Source organism: Trachurus trachurus (genome assembly GCF_905171665.1).
Source record: "Trachurus trachurus genome assembly, chromosome: 12".
Lineage (NCBI taxonomy): Eukaryota > Metazoa > Chordata > Actinopteri > Carangiformes > Carangidae > Trachurus > Trachurus trachurus.
Window position 1 is genome coordinate 15,694,760 of NC_139908.1, and position 22,652 is coordinate 15,717,411.

Below are 22,652 nucleotides of genomic sequence, written 5' to 3' on the forward strand. Positions count from 1 at the left end.
ACAAGCTGTTTTTGTACCAAATTTCATTTAAATGAATAAAATTTGGAACTCTTGGATTTTGCACGTCATATTTACCCATTTTTGTACCGATGGAGAGTGCCCTCTCTTTTTGCATTTAATTGCCAAACAAATAAAATGAGAAAGGAGCAGGAGTGCCACACAGACTGGACTGAACGCGCCGGATTTCAATACGCCCTGTGTTATCTTTCAGGGCCCACCCTCGCTCACTCCCGCCCTCACCCACGCAGCAGCACACTTCCTTGGACACCTGTTTCTCCGGCTCTTTCAGCTCTTTGAGGAATTTGCATCTCAAATAGGGTGAATTCCCACAGCGTCTCACCCCAGCCATTTGCCTTTGGTCTCTGAATGGAGTCTGCGTGTATACTGGCCTTCTTCTTCTTCTTCTTCTTCTTCTTCTTCTTCTTCTTCTTCTTCTTCTTCTTCTTCTTCTTCTTCTTTTTCTTTTTCCTCGACAAGGTTCAGCTGCAGTCAAGGAACATGACGGCCAAGAACGCACTCATCTACATCCTGATGTAACCGACCGGTAAAACCGTAACTTTACCACAGCGCTTCTGTATGTGGAGGCTATATTTGACAAAAATATAAAGATTCATCACACCCAACACTTGACTGACTGATGGACTTTTTTCACATCAGTGGTCACGTTCCTGAGATTCCCTTCGCTGCCTTCACAGCGACTTCTTCTATTTCTATGAAGCATTGTGAGCGTTTTGTCTGAGGATGCCTGTCATTAGAGCATTTTTGTATTCCTGGCTCCTCTCATCATCTCTTTTGTGCCTTTCGCTATCCGTAAACAATGCCAGCTTGTCCAACCCAACTCCACCCTTCACCTCAATCCAACCCCACCCTACCCCACCCCCCACCTGTCCGTCACTCTCCGTGCTGGCATTTGGGGGGGGGGGGGGGGGCCTTTGCTAGACCTGAGCATAGACAAGGGAGGGTGTAATGGGAGACTGGCTTTATGGCTAATCTGCAGAGGAGGAGGAGGAGGAGATGTGACCCAGACGTGCCCCCATAACCGCACATAGAAAAGAGCTGAGCAGGTTTTGTAGCCTGCGTAGCACAATAGCTTGTTCGCTCCATCAGTGCCGTATGCAAAAACACAGTGGTTCCCTTTCTTATAAGTCTGTTGTTAGTCATGTTAAGACTGAAAATAGGGCCGTTTAAAAAGAAAAACGTGAGGGGCTATATTGGTGTGGTGTTGACGTGTTGCTACAAGCACTGGTGAGAAGATGAAATACAATCTGAGGCGTCCACTTTGAGAAATACAGTTCATCCATGAGCTTTAAGCCTCATCAGGCCCAGAAATACTACACAGTGGTTTACGGTACTGTGAGTCATCTGAGCAACACATTTCATTCATCCCCCATCTCGACAAGTGCAAAGTCGACATTATAAAATTAATCTACCAAGGAAGTGCTTATTGCAGATATTCGATTGGCCAGTGCCGTAGGACATTGCATTGTGTTGTGGCAAAAGATGTCCCTTACTAGGAGCCCAGCTGTCCCTTAACTTTCTCACTGAAGTGCCTGAGAAACGCTTGAAGCACCTGTTGTCTACATTGGTTACAAACCTCTTGTACTAAAAATTCTGTTCATTTGAAAAATTCTCACTTTCTCCAACTCAGGGTGACCTTTTTCTTAAGATAGCACCGTCATATGGAGAAGATCCCTCACTGGCTTCCCACCAGTGACTACCACTAACAATTGCAGCAATCCAAACAGTTGATGCTCAATTGGTACAATCTGTACCTTTTGAGACTAGGAAATATCTACCATACACTTATGATCAAAGTTCACTTACTCGCCACAGAACACTGTTCTCATGTACCTCTATTCTTGTTAATCCAAGCATATCTACAGTATGCATGTACATGAATAAATATCCCACACGTGAAGTCTGTTTATACGCTGTAGAGGTTTTGGGGGGGGGGGTCGCGAAGTGGATGATCTCATGAGGCCATATGTGTGAAGCGTCTGGGAGATTATAGTCTGGTCTCATGAGCTGTAAAGCTCCTCTAAAGCTTTTTGGTAACAAGGGCTGATGGTCTGCACCTTTATCATTGCCCTACCAGCAGCCCCCACCCATACCCCCTGCCCGAAGGGGGAAGATTAAAAGGGGTAGAGGTCAGGGGAGCTAAACAAAAAACACCCCTGTGACCGACCTGTTTGAACAGTAGCTTGAATACTTAAAGAGAGCAAATTCACCTATTGCCATAATCCCAATAGTCATAGCAGTATGTTCATTAGCTTTAATTATCGGTGCATGTTGTTCTGAGATCTGCGGAGCAGAGACGCAAGCCGCTCAATGAACACAATGGAGGTGAACGGTACAGGTACCCTGTCCCTCAAAACTTATCAAATACACAATCCAACAACTCCAAAACGCTCTCGTGGAGGAGTTGTGTCCTGCACATTTGCCTCGCTATTAATTAATCATGTACATTACGAGACAGATTTGGTTTCTCTGCCCCGCGGATCTCAAAACAACATGCACCGACAATTAAAGGTATACTATGAACCTACCCCCTATGACTATAGGGATTATGGCAATAGGCGAATTTGGGGTACTGGGGAACTTTCCCTTTAAATTGGATTGCAGCTCTTCTGCCTTCTCGGAAGTCATAATGTGATGTTTTGTCAATCACTGTGGCGATTAACAGTAACCTTAAGTCTATCTGTAAAATTATAAAGTTATGTAGCGTCATCTTAATCGTATTATAGTGAATTATGTTAGAAGGCGTTCCCCCTATTATGTCCACACCTTTGTTAGGTGAATGAATTATTGAATGAACTAATGTTTGGGACTTTTCCATGTTTTGAGAAAGGAAAAGCTTTGATGAAAAGTTTCAAGTAGCAGACGCTGCACGTGTGGGACAGGAAGCGGAGTCGGAGTGGAAGGTGTCAGGGGTCAGACAGATGCTTGTTCAATGGACAGTCGGCAGGAAGTGTGTGTGTCCTTTTATGGTCCTGCTCAGGATAACAGTAGCTGGACATGCAGCCGTAACGATCTCAGGTCCATCAACCCTTTTTTTTTCTGTCACTGGATTATGATTTGTCGTAGGAAATGATAACACACACCTGCTTGATTGCAGCTGGGGATCCCCCAACCCCCCACCACCCTGATCTCCATTATAGCAGCTGGATGTCTTATGAATCACCATGAGACTGATTTATACTGCTTAGTGCATCACAGCTTCAGGTCAGTGTCCAAGCCCATTGTTCCCAGCGTAAGACAGTCACAGCCTCTCGGTTCCTTAGTGTTGGCCACTCAGTTTGCAGCTGATCCAACATACATCAGATGAGCTTCTTGATGTTAAAGATCCCTCCATCCAGTCGTTCCGGCCTCTTTCTGCTAGATTTTAATGTGTCTGAACCTGAGCAGGCTCCTGGTTACACATTATACAACCTCCAGACCTATCAGGTTTTCCATCTTTGGGACCTTGTGGCGACCCCTGAACTGCTGAACGCTCTCCTCTCCTATTGCACCCACTGTTGAATCTCTCCACCTCCTGATTATTGGTTTTATTTTGTAGGTTTTTAGACCTTTTGCCTGTCCCTGTTGTGTTTCTGTTGTGTTTATATTTATATTTGTCTGTTTTGTGCAGAGGATGCAGAGCAATGCTTCATAGCAATCCAACATAACTACAGCAGTGATTCTCTGTGGAATAGGGTGTAGCCATTTTGGTTTTAACATTTGATTACAGTGAACGAGGAGATAAAAATTCAGTGGTTTATTGACCCTTAAGTGCATTTTAATGTAGGCCATGCAGGAGTTCTCTATGTCTATGAGTATATACTGTATTTGTAAATATTCTCAGACGGTATTGTCTTTGTATAAGTGGGTTATTGTGCAAATGTTTTCTCTGTCACACATGAGTGATGGTGCCTTTGGACTCGTCCTCGCAGCTTTTGTGTGTCGCAGCATTTATTTGGCTGTTTGCGGTGCATGTTTATCTCTTCACTGGGGATGTTTGTTAGCACGGTTCTGCTGTGTTGGTGTGTTTTCCACTAATCTGTATTGATCTGAAGTCACTTCCTGCCATTGTTGTGTCACATCCCCACTGTCTCCTCTCTTCCCGTCCATCTAGTCCTCTCTATCCCCAGCAAGGAAACCGGGGGCTCGGAGAGGATACACAGGAGGGAGAGAGGGAGAGGGGGAGGGGGGGCTGTGCTGTGAGTGTGTATGTTGGTGTTTGTCCATGTGTGTGTGTGAGGTCCAGGAGGAGACCTCTGCTCTGGCCCTGATAAACCCAGGCCAGACTTATGGAACGAGCAGATATTGATGGAAGCCTGAGCGGCCTGTGATAAAACAAACAGACACACCAGCCTGATCAAAACACCAACAAAGCAAAGGACTGGACCTTTTGCTTTTAAAACAGGAAAATAAGTTGTACGAAACATTTAGTTTGGGATCAAACACTGATCTTGTGCATTTCTGCAGGAAGCATGAAATTAATCTAACAACAATTCTGGTTTATTAAAACCTAAGGCTGATAAATATGTTGAATTAATGAAGTTATTTTAACTTTTTGTTCATGCACAATGTCTAATGTATCTACACTGCAAAAACAGAATTATTGCAACATGCACCAAAAGGTCATATAGACCGTTCGCATGATAAAGTACGTTATGTGCATCTTAAACTGAAAAACTATATGCGCTCTTATATCACATCATCTCTGCGTATGACCAGTTAAGTTATGTAATTACATGTTTGCACACAGTTTTGAAATATGCATAACACATGCAATATGTCTTAGGAGGTGGAGCTCTTGCACATGAAAACCTACCTGTGTTTCAAAGTGATGTTTCACATTTCAGGGTTTTAATATTTTGCAGTAAAAACAAATGGAAATTTGTATCTTGGCAAGCTAATTGTTGACATCAAAAACAAATTTAGTGGGGCAAAGTAAGGTTTAAAAGTTACTGGGAGAGGTCAAACTACAGTGTTTTCACACATGGACTGCTTTGTGTGTTGGTAAAACTTAAGTGTGTTGCCAATGTTTCATAACAGATTTGGTTGGAATGCCCTTGAGTGGACGAGGGACGTAATAATAAGCTGGTATAGGTGTATATAATGAGCTTGAAAGAAAAACATTAAAAATTTGAATATAATTTGAATATTTAACATTTAGAATTTCAAATCTGACTTGGGGGGAAGATTGACGTGTGTTTCCAGATTTCATCAGTTACAACAGTGTGATCAAAACCAATAGAAATCATGGCCAAACTGTTGAACTATGAGTAAAAATGCAATAAACCATAGTTTCCATTACATTTAGGTGTGATAAAACACTAATCTAAATCAAAAAGACATCACAGAAGCTTATTGTTGCATAAATACTTGCACTGTGCATGTGTGTGTGTGTGTGTGTGTGTGTGTGTGTGTGCATGTGTGTGTGTGTGTGTGTGTGTGTGTGTGTGTGTGTGTGTGTGTGGATGTTAACTCACATCAGTGACTGACCTCATAGCCTGTTATAATTGAAACTAATGACAAAAGCATATGGGCATCAAGACCTTTGGTTTGAGGTTACAATAGCTTATTGTATTGCATCCAGTGTAGTCATGGGTGTTACATAGTGTGCGAACATGTAGGATTGTTAAGTGTGTGCGTGTGTGTGAGTGTGTGTGTGTGTGCATCTCTCAACCTTGAAACCAAACTGGAGGCTTGTGTTTCAGAACTCTGTGAAGTTTGGACAGCCATAAAAATCTATAAGACAGTTCATGTTACATGTAAGGGATGAAAGACTCAAACACTTTCTAAATCCTGCAGTGCATTTAGAGTAATACACAGTTTTTGTACGACATTGCACCTTGTTCCTTGACCATCACTGTTTCATTGGTGAATAATATCAATAATATCACAAGAAGGAAAGCAGCAGAAGAGAGGTTATTATCGTAGAAGACGTATCTGCTTTTATCAGCATTTTTTATTTTTGTTATGTTGTAACTGCAGGGAAGCTCTACCTTATCACTGTTTCAAAGCATTTCTGGGTTGATCAGTCAAGTATAAGATGTTGCTTTAAAAATCAACCAAGCACACCATGTTTTCAAAACAGTACGGCCATGGCAACATTGGCAAAAGTCCAACAGTGTCTTTTCAAATTAGGGTTATTTGTGAGGTTGTCATTTGATTATAATTAGGCTAGTAGTAAGTAATTTTGTCTTGATCATGGGAAAAGGCATAAATAGGACACCGCAAGACCTGACCTCAACATTATCTTCAAGTTGCATCTAGACTTGTTACAGCTTCAAAGACCGACAGAAACGTAGTAGCTAACGCACAAACACCTGATTAGCAATATATTGCACAGTTCAGCACGTTCAGGGGTTTTCCAGTCACAGACTCTCTTGGTGTGACCAGCAGCGTACGATGCGTTTGAAAACTGATGTTGAAAGTTGCTTTTTTACTCGCTTGAATTGAGATTGCTAACTTTGAGATTTTTCTGTCATTTTGCAAATGTAACATTATTGTAGTTTGACTTCAGTTTGCTCATTTCACTCAGTTTGTGTCAATGAAGTCATGCTACTACTCATGCTAGCACGGCTGCTAACGTGTTAACAATGGTCATGCTAGGGCTATTGATGTTTAGCAGGTTTTTTGTTAAAGGGATATTTCAACATTTTGGCAAATTCGCCTATTGCCATAATCCCTACAGTTTTAGGAGTAGGTTCATTACCTTTAATTGTCAGTGCAAGCTGCTTTTAGATCGGCGGAGCAGAGACGTAATCATTTTTTTATAATGTCAAATATTCCTTTAAACTATTAGCTAGCTCATTGTACACAATATTTTGCAGGAAATCCACAACAAATCCACAGAAGAAGAAAATAAAAAGTGTCACATTTATAATATAACTATTCTGGTGCTGCAAAAAGGTTCATTTACACTTATATTTGATTAATTAAATAATAACAATGAGCAATATAAGACCAGTCATGTTTACAGTAGGCTACTTCAATATCTTTGTAAATTGTTGTGGTGCTACTTTATCTCTCTTAAAGCTTATAGCCTACTACATCCTTTGTAGCTGCACCTTCCACCCATCATCCTACAAATAAACAAACTTTATTGTGTGTTGTCCAGTGTTACCTCACTGCTCCTTCACATGATAAATGAAGCTCTCCCTTTTGTTCCCTCTGATTTACACTCTCTTCATCTGTCCTGCATTGGAGACAAGGAGGCGCCCCTACTCGCTCTGATGATGCTTACATTTTCACTGGTGACCTTGAGTGCCAGTGTGAGCTATTTATACCTTTTCGTCAAAAAAACTATTTGGGATTTCCCTCTCCTGTCCCCTCATTCATATTTGATAAATATTTCTCTTTGGCCGCTCCTGGCTCGAAGGACAAAAACATGTTGAAAGCAGGAAGATTTATATCAACAGAGTCTACCGGTCAACTGACCTATAAGCAGAAGATCGAAATTAGACATCCCATGGCAGCGCCATGTTCAGAATAGCTGCTGCTACTCTGGTCTGAGGAGTCACGAGTGACTATGATGTCATAAAGACATAGTGCAACCTCCCGTGTGCAAAGAGGGGTCAAGAGAGGCTGATGAGGAATATTGTTCTACTTTTATCACTCAGAATCAGATCCGTGGCACCGATCTGAGTTCACCAACCCAACATTTCACATTTAACCTGCATGTGAAGGTGACACAAGTTTGTCCACGGACACCAATAACTTTTTCTTGCACATTCTGACAACTGGCCCTAACGTAACGACCATCTGCATTTGTGATATCGTTCACAACTCTACTCTCTAAAGTGGAAAAAAACAATTTCCCTCCATGCAAATGGCTGTGAAACCTGAGTTTACACATTAGTCTTTAGTGGGACAGTGAGAAAAGGCGTAAACCTCTCCCATCCTGGTGGCCTTTGTGTCTAACAAGCTGGTGTCAATCACCTTGTCGTCCCCCTGAAAGGACTAAAGGGGGGATAATGGAGTGGAGCAGGCGGCACCAACAACCAAATGTTCAAGCTCTCCAGCTGTGCCCCGAGTGTTACTTCTGACAGGACTTCAGATAATTAAATGTTTCCGATCAGACGGTTGATGCGATTGGCAATATCACCGGTGCTGATGTCTGGGTATTTGCCCGAGGGTGTGTTCATCACCGTGGCTGTTTGATTCAGACGTGTGATGTCACAAATTGTCAGAAGAAGTCGAGTCTGACTCAGGAGTTGGTCAGATTGCAAAATAAAGCCCAGAGGAACCAGCTGTCTAGAGCACAGAGGGGCCCGCGCTGCGCATGTGGTCTGACTGCGACAGCTTAACACACACATCAAACGACTGTCAAGACCCCCGCCGGTTCTCACACACACCTAAACAAGAACACACACCCTGTGCTGTTGATGCGCTGCCAGTATCACCAAAAGCAGGCTCATAAACACGCAAACGCACAAGGTCGTGATAAAAGATGAAAGGGGATCTCTGCAGCCCTGCAGACAGACTGTCACTGCATCATGTGTGTGTGTGTGTCTTTCAGTTTTTGTTGTGTTTACTATAAGAAGCAAGAACTCATCCTTATCCCCCGGGTCGGGTGTGCTATCGGCTGTCTGACACATCGCTGACGGATGACAGTCAAGTGAAGGAAAACGGGCCTTAGTGTGGATGAATCAGAGCGTAAGACAGAAGGAATCATCCCTGAGTCTGCTGTGGTGTGTGGTTTACAGCACAGGGCCACACATGAGAACAACAACAAGCGGTTTGAGACACAGGTGGGCAACGTCAGACGACAAACAGGGGCTGAGTGTTGTGGAAACAGGCTCTGTGGTATGCTGAGTGAGGAGATGGATGCTCTGCAACGAGGTTCAAGCCCAGGCCAATTGGAACCTGTCACTCAGAGGTTAAAAATAGGAAGAAATGTGAGATTTTTTGTATAATTATGATGCACAGTCTTGAAGAATCACCACCAGACTTGCATAACAATGTTGTTTCTTGTATTTGAAAAGGACATGTCACGTTTTTTCTTTTTTTGCTGCATGGCAAGGGGATTTTGGGAAAAGTGAGTGGGTGGATTGATGTTTTCATCAAGGCCTGTTGTTTTATTTGTCTGTATATTCACATCCCTGTCAACGTACACGGCTAAAAACAGACCCCAGTCCCAGCAGAGTGCAGTGAGGAAGCTCGCTTTGATTCACTCCACTCGGCTTTTTTCCTGTTCTGCCCGACGTCCTGCAGCAGAGAGCCGAGCCGGATGGACAAAGAGGTGGATGGACAATCAAGCAGAGCGGGTGTAGAGGGCAGAGCCTTCGGGTGGAGGCGGACAAACACAATCGCATCAGTTTTGGTTATCAAAGGCCTCAATAATTGGCAACAACAAACAATTCTCTGAGAGTAAATGATGTTGGTATAAAAGCAAGAGGAGACGGGAATCAGTCCTTCGTCTTTATAATCGGAGGAAGAAGGAGATGAGTGGGGAGGGGAGGAGAATGGAGGAGTGGAGGAGGAAAAGATTGTTGAGTGATACAGAAGTTGTGTCTAAAGGTCGGTGCCCCGGCGCCACTGCTGCCACTCTGCTGAGAGACGGAGCAGGCTGGAGAGTGAGCCGTCCCACCTGGGCCAAGAAATACACCCAGAGACAAGAGAGGAGAGAAAGACAGGAGGAACAGTGCCACTTATTTAACTTTTAACACAGATACACTCCTTTCTTTTGTTTCCCCTTTAATAGTTTTAAAGTTAGAGAAGTCATCCTAAACCACACTGTCTCTCTGTAGCGTTTATATTTATTATATCAGCTTGTTGTAAGTCAAAATTGAAGCTTAGATGTCAATGATTACATATTTAAGCCTAAGACTCTGTGTTATTTTATGTCTCTATCACTCAGTCACTTTCCAGTTTTCCCAATTTCCCCACAATTCAGCCTGATGTTTTTGGTATCTTTTAAAAATTTGGCATCTGCACCACATGGACTTTTTGATGTCTTGTCTGTGGTATGTGTTTGTATTGGCTCTTTGATCTGACAGTTGGGGATGCTTTGTTTTACACCATGCAAGCAGTTTGTAATATGTATTCTTAATATACTGTACATCAACAAAAAAGCATGCACAAACACAAATACTAACAAATACATAGCCTACTGTGTTACATTGTGCACCCTCTTTACAGGACAGCCATAGCCAGGACATGTAGGCTACACAAACACATAAAAAATTCCTCCTTATACATTATAATTTTGTGCATCTAACTTGCTGGCTATTTTGTTTATTGCATGTTTAATTAACTTTTTTTTTATTATACTGTGTGTATAATTTTCTTATAATATACATTAAGAAAATACAGCTCTAAAGCTCCTACATTTTTAGTATCTAAACTTGCCAGTTTGACTTAAAAAGTGAATTAGTAAATAGTTATGTCTGTATTATTTCATGGTATTAGTGCAGATTTTAATTTAAAGGTCTGGTGTCAAACTTTTGTTTGTCCAGCCTCAAAAACTGAACATAGTTTTATTTTATCTTTATTTTGTGGTTCTCAGTGTTGGAGCATGTAGAGACATGAAAACAAGACACATACAAATGTAAATGGTGTTGCCTGTTCAGCTGCAGCAGGGTGCTCCAGTCCCAGAACGACTCTCAATTGACATTGAAATTGATTTCCTAATGAAACCTGCATGCCCAGACGTGACTCATGGTCTACTGTCCAAACAAGTCTAAAAAATTTAAAAAGTTTAAATTTAAAAAAAAACTAAACTTTAATTACCCCTGTTCATTACAATTTCATGACATTTGTGGTATAAGTTAGAAAAAATATTTATAAATTTTTTTAATTATTTAATTTGTTTCATTTGGTCTCTTTTTTAATTTTTTGCAACTCATGTTTTATGGAGGAAAAGTGAAGCAGAAACCATGAAAAATCAAGTTGTACAGTTTCAATATTGTCAGTCATTTGTGTGAAAGTAACTTCACTATGCAGGAGTAGATACTGTGAATGGAGGGAGGGAGGGAGGGAGGGAGGGGCGTGTAGTCAGTGACAGGACATGTTCCTCAGAGCGCAGAGGGGGAGGGCAGTGGGAGGGGAGGAGGGTACAAGTCTGAGAGGAGGAGGGGGGTATATAAGGACCTGCAGATTTCACATGCAGCAACAGACCTCAGAGAGCTGCCGACCACTGTGGATCTATCTGCAACAGCTTATATTATCCCAAAAAGAACAGAAAGAAAAAGGATAGAAATGGAGCCAACTATTAGTCCCGACGACGACTACTATGACTACGAGACAGAGAACTCCACCATGTGTGACTACTCTGAGTGGAGGCCGTCGTACTCCGTCATCCCTGTGCTCTACATGCTCATCTTCATCCTGGGCCTCTCTGGAAACGGGGTGGTCATCTTCACCGTGTGGAGAGCCCAGGGGAAGCGGCGAGCTGCCGACGTCTACATCGGCAACCTGGCCCTGGCTGACCTCACCTTCGTGGTCACTCTGCCTCTGTGGGCCGTCTACACAGCCATGGGCTACCACTGGCCCTTCGGAGTGGCCCTGTGCAAGATCAGCAGCTACGTGGTCCTGCTCAACATGTACGCCAGCGTCTTCTGCCTCACCTGCATGAGCTTCGACCGCTACCTGGCCATCGTCCACTCCCTGTCCAGCACCCAGCTGCGCACTCGTGGCCACATCCGAGGCTCCCTGATAGCCATCTGGCTGCTGTCCGGTCTCCTCGCCGCTCCGACTCTGGTCTTCCGCACCACCAAGTATGACATTACCAGCAACCAGACGTCCTGTGCCATGGACTTCAGCCTGGTGGTGACAAACAAAAACCAAGAGAGCCTGTGGATCGCCGGCCTCAGCATCTCCTCCACGGCGCTGGGCTTCCTCCTGCCTTTCCTGGCCATGATGGTGTGCTACGGCTTCATCGGCTGCACCGTCACCCGCCACTTCAACACCCTCCGCAAAGAGGACCAGCGCAAGAGGAGGCTGCTGAAGATCATCACCACTCTGGTGGTGGTGTTCGCCGCCTGCTGGATGCCCTTCCACGTGGTGAAGAGCGCAGACGCCCTCTCCTACCTGGACTTGTTGCCCGACACCTGCGCCTTCCTGCGCTTCCTGCTGCTGGCTCACCCGTACGCCACCTGCCTGGCCTACGTCAACAGCTGCCTCAACCCCTTCCTCTACGCCTTCTTCGACCTGCGCTTCAGATCCCAGTGCCTGTGCCTGCTCAACCTGAAGAAGTCCTTGCACGCCAGCCCCGCCAGCTCCCTGTCCTCTCAGAAGACGGAGGCCCAGTCTCTGGCCACCAAGGTGTGACGCTGGCTGAGGGCCCAGATGCATGCTGGGGAAGAGGTGAACAGTGCAGAACAATGCAGGTAAATCTGAACTTTACAGTGCTGGGTGCTTCCTCACCCAGGTGGTCAGTTTCAGTCAGTTTCGGAGGGGTACGGGTTGTCACCTTTGCTCCCCCGCTGACTCTGTGGACTAACTGTCTGAAGATGACGCTCAGGCTGGAGGATTTTGAGGTCCGTCTGACCTCACTCCATCTCCAGCCTCACTTTCAGAAGCAGCTAGGGAAGCACAACTGAACTTAACACAAGGGACCAAGCGTTAAAAAGTGGAATGTATTTCAAGAAGGACACAAAAAACACACTCCTGTGTTTCTCTTGGTTCTCTTATGGACTTCATGCCAAGTACTGAGCTTTGAACTGTGAAACCACGTCTCCACGTCCTGGCGAAGTGTATTGCTCATTACATTTGCCCCTGCTGTTCTTGTTTTCATTTGCAAGCACTTGAGGTGTGATATCTACCAGACTACATTGGTCACCAGCTCAATCTGTAGTATCTGCACCACAACCAGCAGTGTAAAAAGTCTGTATGTGTGTGTGTGTGTTTGTGTGCTTGTGTTTAGGTAGGGTGTGCCAATCGGTGAGAAGTGTTGGAGTCTGATAAGAGAGTTATAAGGAGAGACAGGGATCATGTGTGTGTGTGTGTGTGTGTGTGTGTGTGTGTGTGTGTGTGTGTGTGTGTGTGTGTGTGTGTGTGTGTGTGTGTGTGTGTGTGTGTGGGGTTGAAGTCCCACACAGACAGACGGACAGATGGCAGCTGACAAATGTCTCAGGCTGGTGGAGGGCCCAATTAAAAGGTGACTGCTTTGACAGTCTGCTGGTGTGTGTGTGTACGTGAGTGTGTGTGTGTGAGAGAGAGAGAGAGTAAAGGAATGAGTTTGTGTGTCTGTTTAGAGTCAGAATGACAATGAATTGACAAATACATTTTTGTAAATTTACATTATTTTGAATTCATGTCTATGATTTTTTAATAAAAAAACAAAAAAAGAAAAGAAAAACCCTCTCTCTGGTGTCACTCTGTTACTCCTCATAGCTTATTTAAGTCTTACTGGAATGTATTTTCTCCCATCCAGTGAATGTGCTTCTTCCTGTCGGTGCATTGCTGAGGGGGGGGTCGGTGAAACAGCCATTGTTTTTTGCAGGGTCGAAATCAAAGCATGTGTCTTGCAGGAAATGCATGTTGGACTTCTATTTCCTTCTCCCAGCGTGTCTGCTTCTTCTCCTCTTACAATCCCCTCGCACAAACAATCAGTGACTACAAAAGTTTCCAAATTGGATCAAGTACAGGACGTTTGGCTTTGTCCCCAAGACGTTAAAAGTCTTCCAAGTGTTAATTACCACAAGTTCAGGGGTCTTTTTCTGTACCAGCACGTCCTGAATGCAGCTTAAAGGGTCTTTCAGTCCAATTAGTCTATCGTGCTTCACTGTGTTGTAGTTAAATATGTTGTTTTTAGCAAAGCAACACTACAACAGGTTGTTGAGCTTTAAATCAGAATTCAGTGATTAACCAATTCAGACTGTAATGAGCTTTTTACGGGATATAATAAGCAACAGCAGGGAGACACAGGGATTGGACTAATCCTTGGTTACTGATTTGTAGAGGGAGTCGACTATCTGTGCCTGTGTAATACCTATGATGGAGAGGGGCTTAGTCTAAATCAATTACAATTACAGAAATCTACAGTGGCATTTTGGGGCATAGCTGAACTTTTCAGAATAAAAGAAAAGCTTAATCTCGACCTTTAACCTTTGACAGGTGAAATCTGACAATTTCCCCATCGCACGGAGAGAGAGAAACAACAGCTGCAGCGAGTGCGACATTCACTGTGCCTCCGTCATCACAGTCTCAGCTCTGTTTAATCTCATCTGAGTCAGGGCACAAGCACAGACGTGGAAGCAAAGTCTTTGTTAAAAAGATCTAAACTGAGGCCAGAAATGTTGTGCATAACAAAAAGGACTCAGTTGCATTTTGCAATTAGCAAAAATATTGGAATTGGAAGAGAGGTTTCCAATATCCAACAATCCATGCACTGAAGAGTCTGCACAACGAAATGTCAGTGAATTGGTGAAACAGCATACAGTACAGTACATTTTAAAATTCCACACGTCTGCTATTTTTTACAAGATGACTTGTCACATTATCCTCCACCTGTCGGCATCAAAGTCAAAGTCCACTGTGAAAGGGAATCTGGATAGATTATTTTCATGCGTTTTCAAGTTTTATGAAGCTAATGCGATCGTGTTACCAAGATTTCATGCCATGAACTTTGCCAGGGCAGGAAACGGAGTCACGGGTGGAAAGTAGATTTATGCACGTTTGGTTCTCTATAGGCTGCATGTTTGTCTGAGAGGACTGTTCAGAAATGATTACACCAATGTTTTCATTCCTCTGTAATAACAGAGTGTGAAAATTCACTGTGTCTACACTGGGAGAAGCTTTGCCGCAGGGAGTCCCCAGGGTACAAACAATCCTCATTCTCCATTCCCAAGACGTGACAAATTACTAGAACAGCTTCGAGAAAACATCCCCAGCCTAAATGAGCATTGTCAGATTATACACCTAAGGAAAAATAAAAAATTAAAGCACCACATAACAACAAACTTATAACCATAATCCATAATCTTGTAAACACCACAGTTTGATGTATCAGTCTGTATTAACCACTGAATAAATTTGCTTTACTTTGTCTCTGTCAATCATCATCGATATCATTATTTTTTCTACCACATACGAAAACAATGAAATTTTAAATTCTATGGGTGATTCTATATATCTATGTATCTCTATATAACCACGACATTGTTGCTATTGACATTTACTATCATTTTACCAGTGGTGAAAAGTAATGAAGTTTTACTATCTCCACACTATAATTGTGCCGTTTTAAGAGTCCTATACAATCGCTTTCTCTATCATGTGATCAATGAACTTTGTCCCAGAGATGTTAAAGTCTGGGAAACCTTCTTTTCACAAATCACTCAGAGCTTCATTAAGTTGTCAGGCCTTAATTGACACATCTGTAAGGCAGGTCAAGGCTTGCCATGAGGAGCTGTCAGCTGGTGACACTTTCAAAGATGATAAATTCTCAGACTCTTCGAACCTTCAGACGTAGCGACCAAGAGCTCCTCTCTAAGCAACTGGCTGAGGATCTAAAATAAAGCCAACTATAAACAGGGGAGGATATAAAAAGGGATCTCAGAGCACTTCCAGCTTGATATTTCCACGCTCCGAAATGGGATTAGGAAACCGTGGAAGTCAGCACAAGATTTGGAAGACCAAGATGGAGAAAAATGTTTGTCTTCTGGGCAGAAAGGCAAAAAAAAAAGAAGGAAAAACCATATAGCAGCAAAGGAGCTGCAGGAAGGTGTAGCTGATGGTGCACAGCTCCTCTGTGGAGCCTTGATGAGCAAACAGGGTCTAGACAAAAGAGTCACCTGATGGAAACCTGCAATATCTGGAGTCTGGAAAAGCATCTGGATGAGCAAGAGGTGTTTTGGAAAAGTGCTGATAGAATTTGATGAATGAGTAAATGGGGGTGTATATGTTCAACATTAGAGCTGTGGCAGCTCGCGGGACAGGAAACAATGTAGAGAAAGGGAAGGATGCGTTCAACAACATATCATCATATTCTGGGTACAAATGTCCTGTAGTCACCCAAGAAAGGGAAACTGAAAGGTTCAAAGCTGTCAACAAATTAACTCCAAATCCACCATGAGCTGAGGGACACGCTGAGGATTTTGGCGTCCCCAGTCCCCGCAGCCTGCTGCCTTCATCACTGAAAATCTGTGGGTAGATCTTCAATGTGTTGTATTTTTATCATAAGATAAAAAGTAACCGTGCACTGACATTTGGAGAGAAGTTCGTTTTAATGTATGGTTGCTGCAGGGGTCTTTTCACTTCAACATTCAACACTATGTGGAATTTGCCCAAGGGGAGGGGGGGGGTTCCTATATCTTTGCACACGACTGCATATGGTAATATAACACTCACAGGAACCTTTTAGTATTTAGGCTATGCAAAGTGTAGCACAGCTTATATACTGCTGATATACAACTGGGTTAAGTTATTAATTCAGTTTTGTTTTTGATTTCTTAAAAAGAACTGATTGAATAATATAAAAACTTCAATACACACTCAACAACACTAACTGAGAGAGTTTGTTCAGCAGGTAATGTACATGTAAATCAATAGAAACTAAAGGCAAACGTAAGAAGCCAGAGTTTCTATAGGGGTGTCCTCCTTGCCTCATTCATTGCCATATCAATGGATGACAAATAGGCCATGCTTTTATTCTAAATCAGGCTTGCAGCCAGGCCTACTGCTTGTAGGAGATACCAGTCCCACTGTCATAAATCAGATCCCAATAAACCAGGTCGTGCAGAAAATAGACAGAGGAAGTGTGCGCACGTTTGTCCTTTGGCCGTAACAATGGAGGCTGACCACACCGCCGACAGACCGGACTTTGAGCCTGGTCTGACCGTAGCACAGTAGGATGAGGTGTTGACCCCTGGAGTGTCTTGAAGGACCCTCGGCTTCCTGCTGCCTGGTCCTGCTGGACTCCTCCCTTTGCATCGTCCCAGGAGGATAACAGACCTCATGGACAGGATAGAAGTCAGCAGGCCATGCAGGAAAGGCAAAGGGGGTTGAGCAAGGTTGAGGTTCCTGATCGGGGATATCCTGTCTTTCAGGGCTTTCTGCAAGACATGCATTCTCCACCTGAGGTCTCAGGGGACAAGGATACTGGCTTCACACACTCATCTGCATCACGCATGTGAGGAAACACCCAAATGATATGAAACCTGGTCTTCTCTGTGTTTAAAAAAAATGTCTTTATAAAAAAAGGGCCAAACATGTGAGTCAAACACCTGAGGTGACAAATCAGATGTTTCTCTCATTCCCTCACCCTCTCACTCTTTCTCTGTCACTCCTGAGATGGCAGACATTTCAAAGGCGTTCACAGAGCACAGCCATCGTTAGTGGGGACACGTCGTTTCCGACGGCAAAAAAGGAGCGGAAGTGTCCAAGCTTTGGGAGACTCCGGATCTCGGTTTATGTGAGACTCAGGGTTTATCATCCTCTTCACAGGGCACAAAGCTCCCCTTCATTCGCTCCTCTATCCTCTCTGTTGTGCATCCTTCCCTCTCTCAGGCCTAAATGGATGCACTGTCATCTGCAGCAGGACCGAGCCAGTTCAGAGGCTCAGCTGCACCGATGTAGGCACCGCAGGTAAAGAGCACATGTGATAACAAGGAACGACTATCATAAGAACATCACCTAGAGATGCTGTGTGTCACTGTTTAGATAAGGTGCACGTTGTATCTTGCAGCATCCTGGATTGGAACAACTGTCCTCTGTTATTGCAGCCACATATTGAGGGACTCTGTAACAACAAGCAACCGCCACACACAGACTATGTGTGTGTGTGTGTGTGTGTGTGTGTGTGTGTGTGTGTGTGTGTGTGTGTGTGTGTGTGTGTGTGTGTGTGTGTGTGTGTGTGTGTGTGTGTGTGTGTGTGTGTGTGTGTGTGTGTGGTAAACTGACCAACTGTTCAAATCAAGACTGTTTTTTTTTTTTAGTATTGTTTTGCAAGAATCTGCATATGATTGAAATTTCTTTATTTGGATAAACCCCCGTTTTCGAGGGGGTCCAAACATATAGACAATTAATATGGGATTAATTAACTTAAATATAATTCTGGACTCATCCCTCTGTATTGCACAGTATGTATGCTTTGTTGTGGGCCAGTTCATATAATCATGTTCTGCGGATGGTGGTGCAAATAACACAACATGGACCACATGACTGTTTTGCTGTTAATTTGTTAAAGATATATTAGTCCGTAGTCCATTCTATGTGCATGATCAGGCTATTTATGAAACCGAAATAAAAATAGAATTGAATTTTCTGGCAAAAAAAAAAAGTTAATTTGTAAAAGGTTACAAAGGATGTCTGAAACCTCATTTAATTTCTACACTGTAACTGCTCTGGCATAAATCATGGAAGTAATGACAAGACACACACTTACTTTCTTATTGTAATCTCTCCTACTTTTTTTGTTTATTCGTTTTGTTCTTTTTATTGTTATTTATATATTTCAATTGTTTATCTCTTTGTGTAATTTCCCTATGATATTTTTTTCTTTTATTAGTAGGCTATTATTTATATATTTCTGATTGTTCATTTGCATGTTCTGTTTTCTTTTTTTAAAAATTATATCTCATTGGTAACTATAGGTGGAGGCATCTAATAAACTCTTTGAGTTTTCGCCTCTTCCAGCACTGTAAATTATCAGATTGTTCCTTTTATTTGTGTATTTTTAACTGTGCAAAAATAAATCTAAAGTGTATGCAATTATAGCACGTGTTTCAAAATAGAAAATGAACAAAAATGTTATATGAGTTTTTGATTTCATTTTATTAAAGGTTTCATTGAAATAACTGGAAGTTTACAGTCATGACCTCCCAACCAACATATCATCCTGCCAAGTGTGTTGAACACTGACACCTAGTGGCAGCACCGGGACGATCCTGTCCCCGGAACCTTTAGTCTCTGAGCCGTGGTTAACCTCGGACTTATTTAGAAGGCGGACTGAATTAGCTTAGCATCTTAGCTCATGCGAAGCTCGAAGGCCTCAACTGAAGTTATGGCCTCTAAAAAACAGAAGCGGGTGTGGAGATACGTGGACGAAGGTAGTTTACTGAAGCTGAAGTCGTACCTGAAGAAACACCGGGACCTGGATGTGAACTTCTCCCAGGGCCGGAGGCAGAGGAGCCCGCTGCACCTGGCCTGCTGCCTGGGAGACGACGCCGTCCTGCGGCTGCTGCTGCAGCACGGAGCCGATGTCCTCCAGACGGACCACCGAGGAGACACCGCGCTGCACACAGCCGTCAACAGGGCCCTCAAACACGGGAAGACAGGTGAGAGAGGCCGGGGAAGTTTGTGTTGAATCATTAACCTGTATTTGTTGTTAGTGTTTTTGTTTTGTTTTAATGTGTGTGTGTTTTTTCTTAGCGTTTAACGACCTGGTTGTTCCCCTGAAGAGGAGCTGCCCGGAGGCTTTGACCACACCAAACAGTGCTGGAGTCACACCTGAAGACCTGCTGCAGTGGATGAAACCTACACAGGTAATGTGAAGCAGCCATTATTACCAGTTAATAACCTCCGTGCATAGTGAAAATGTACACAGTTGCTCGTCAAATAGCTGTTGTTTTGGCCCTGCAGCTCAACGAAACCATCAGACAGTCAGTTAAAAACAGACAAAGGCGACACAGCAACGGGCTGGAAAAAGCAAAAGCAAGTGTGGTTTGCATTTTAAGTTGAATTTTATAGAAACCGTGTCTATAGCAGTGAGTGGCCTCAGACAACATCAGTTATATCAGATATTAGTGCTAAAAATAATTAGTTAATCTTCATTAGCGTATATTATGATTATGTTATGTGTTTTTATTAGCCTAATTGTTATTGTTCAAGAAGAAAAGCCAAACATCAATGAATTTCAGTTGGAATGTGATATGCTTTTTTCTGCTTTTCTGACATGTGTGATAGTAAAATGAATATATTTGGGTTTTGAAATGTTTATTATGTCATGTCATGGATTTGAAGTCACCACCTTGTCTTTTCAACACTTCATTGACTAACAAACAGTTGCCAATTTACCGTCTGTCAGTGGGTCCCTTTTCTCTGGTCTGATTTATGGTGGTATGACTTTACAAGTAACTTTAACAAAATAACATTTACACCACATCTGAGGAAACACTCACATATGATGCAGAGTATAACCCAGACCAAGTCGTATCTGATTATACAAGTAATTTGATTTTCTTTGTCTTTTTAAAGTCACGTCAAACCTACTTTATATCAGCTGTGCACCAGTAGGTACAGTATAGATAGGCTGTAACTAATGAATACTTTCATTTAGGATGAATCTGCCAACTGTTTTCTTGTTGTTGACTAATTGTTAAATTATTTGGTCAATAAAATGTAAGATAAATGTGTCACATAATTGTTTCCAAGACTTCAAGGTAACATCTCAAAATGTCAATTTTTGAGTTTATATCAGTACAAAACATAAGTTCAGTAAATACTCAGGGAATGCTTTTCTTCTATTCTTCTCAGACTGCAGAAAACATGAGTCGTCCAACTAAAACTGACCCTGAGAAGGAGTGGATGGAGAAGCTGTTTGGTGAATGTGAAGACGAATTCTCTGAAACATTTGGAGTATATGACGGTAAATTTAAAATTCATTCTTTGACTTCTTTGAGCTTTAATTATGATTTTCTCCACTTGGTGATAACATTGCTGCTGTGTTTGATTCACAGCTGATGATTTCCTTCCTGTTGATGATGACGAGGAGGATTTTGGGGACTGGGCTGATCGTATTAGGAGAGAATATTTTGATAAAAAGCACGCCGAAGCTCAAAGACTGGCAGCGTCTTCCTCTGGATGGAAAAGGAAGAAAAGTAAACAAGAGAGAGAAAAGGAAGAGCAAAGCAACAAGGAGCTACATGAAAAACTGCAGAAGGAACATGAAGAGTATCTGGCTCGAGCAGCACGTAAAGAGGAAGAGACTCGTCGTGGTAAGAAGCGCAGGTACGATGAGAAGTGTGCGGCTACTTTCCATGGGGGCTCTTCAGACGGCGGTGCAAAGCTGAGCTACAGCGACATCCCCTGGCCGGCTCCGAAAGGTACAGTAAAGGAGATGGTGGATGTGATGCTGCACGGCGTGGACCGAAAGGACGTGGCGGTGTTTCGTAAAATGCTCCTGAAGCAGCAAGCACTGTGGCATCCTGACAAATTTTCTCAGAGATGTGAAGCTCGGTTAGAGGAGAAGGACAAACGGAGGATACTGGACACAGTCACAGCTCTGTCGCAGGAGCTCAACAGGCTGGTTCAGAGTCTGAGGAACTAAAATAACAATATCATTTATATTTTTCATAGTTTTCTGGAAATGTGTGTGTCTACAAACTCTAAACAAACTGGATGATACTGAAAATCATCACGAATCCTGTGCCATGAATCCTATGCATTTTCCACAGCAATTTGTCTACTTCACTTCCCATAATTTTATTATTATTTATTTTATTTTTTTATACTTTTTATATATATTGTGCATTTAATTCATATACAATTAATAAATGAAAAAAGGGAAAAAACAACAACAATCACATGCGTTGAAATAAATAAAACTGCACCTGTTACAAAAAAGAATAAGATAAGATTAATAAGATTTATTATTTTATATATCATTTTTGCAGTTGAAGTGATAATGAGGATAAGCAAGTGGTTTGATCCCCAGCTTCTGTTGTCTACATGTGTAGAATTAGTGGTTTTGACCCTGGACTGAACGTGGAGCATCAACATGACTTTGTGTAATACCTGATGAAATAATTTATTAAACTATCCCGATTTCCCAAACCCTGAGTAAATTGTGATGAGTCATGTGGGCCTATTACCACTATCTGTACTCTTAAATGCGAGTTGCCCTTGTCATCTGAAAGATACCATCCTATGTGTTTTACAGGTTTATTACGTTTACACATTTTTTTTTTTACAGAATATTTTTGTGATACTATCAAAATTAACTTAAAATCCAACGCACTTAAATGCGTTTTGGTTTTAACACCAAAACATTTGAAATAGCGGATTTCTCGTACAAGGAGATGGTCGGGCTGCTTTCAGCGATGGACTGTGCAAGAAGATGCACTGGTTGCCAGGTATGTGAGATGACCCCCTTTTAAAGGAAACTGGTGTTACCATGGTGGGCAAACAATTAAAAGCGAGACAATGGATTCGTAAACAAGCAAATTTGATGCTACGGCTACAACTTGATGAAGAGGAAGGCGAAAATGTGGTATAAACTTCAGTTTTACCGGTGGCAAGTGTTTTCGAGATAAATATTAACCGAAAACATCACAATAAAATAATTTAAACGCTCTTTTACGTAATTTTACTCAATTTCACTGTAGATATTGTGACTATCGTGCCTTCGTCACGAACAGCCTTTAAACGCAAATATTTAAGTGTTTCATTGCGTCAAACAAATATTTCATTACATCAAATAGCTGGTGTTGATATAGTAAGATGTTGAAGTATCTGCTGGTTAAGAGTCGACACTCGTAGCCCGCAGATATTAGATGTGTTACTTAACCTAGTTTGCTCCTGCCTAGCTGTTTTCCGTCGAATTAAATCAATACTTTCATTATTATAACACCTGTCCTCCTTCGAATCAAGAAAAGCGATTATTTCAGAGGATGCGGCGATATCTGGCAACCCGGAGACGCAATCTGTGTCAATTGCCGGGCGACGTAGCTTCGCATAAAGGCCGTAGCCTATTTCTGACGGTGGCTCCTTTTTTTTGT

The 22,652-nt window shown here is 42.5% G+C and overlaps 2 protein-coding genes across 2 annotated transcripts; both read left to right on the forward strand.

Moving 5' to 3' along the window:
- Positions 1 to 11,121: 11,121 nt before the first annotated feature.
- Positions 11,122 to 12,860, forward strand: LOC310994235 (apelin receptor B). Its single transcript, XM_083982844.1, has one exon. It carries the CDS (start codon positions 11,191 to 11,193, stop codon positions 12,259 to 12,261), a length of 1,071 nt encoding a protein of 356 aa, XP_083838970.1. The 5' UTR covers positions 11,122 to 11,190; the 3' UTR covers positions 12,262 to 12,860.
- A 6,033-nt stretch (positions 12,861 to 18,893) lies between these two features.
- On the forward strand, positions 18,894 to 21,603 carry nfkbil1 (nuclear factor of kappa light polypeptide gene enhancer in B-cells inhibitor-like 1). Its single transcript, XM_083983292.1, has 4 exons — positions 18,894 to 19,211; positions 19,306 to 19,418; positions 20,410 to 20,521; positions 20,613 to 21,603. Exons 1-4 carry the CDS (start codon positions 18,908 to 18,910, stop codon positions 21,200 to 21,202), a joined length of 1,119 nt encoding a protein of 372 aa, XP_083839418.1. The 5' UTR covers positions 18,894 to 18,907; the 3' UTR covers positions 21,203 to 21,603.
- Positions 21,604 to 22,652: the final 1,049 nt, after the last annotated feature.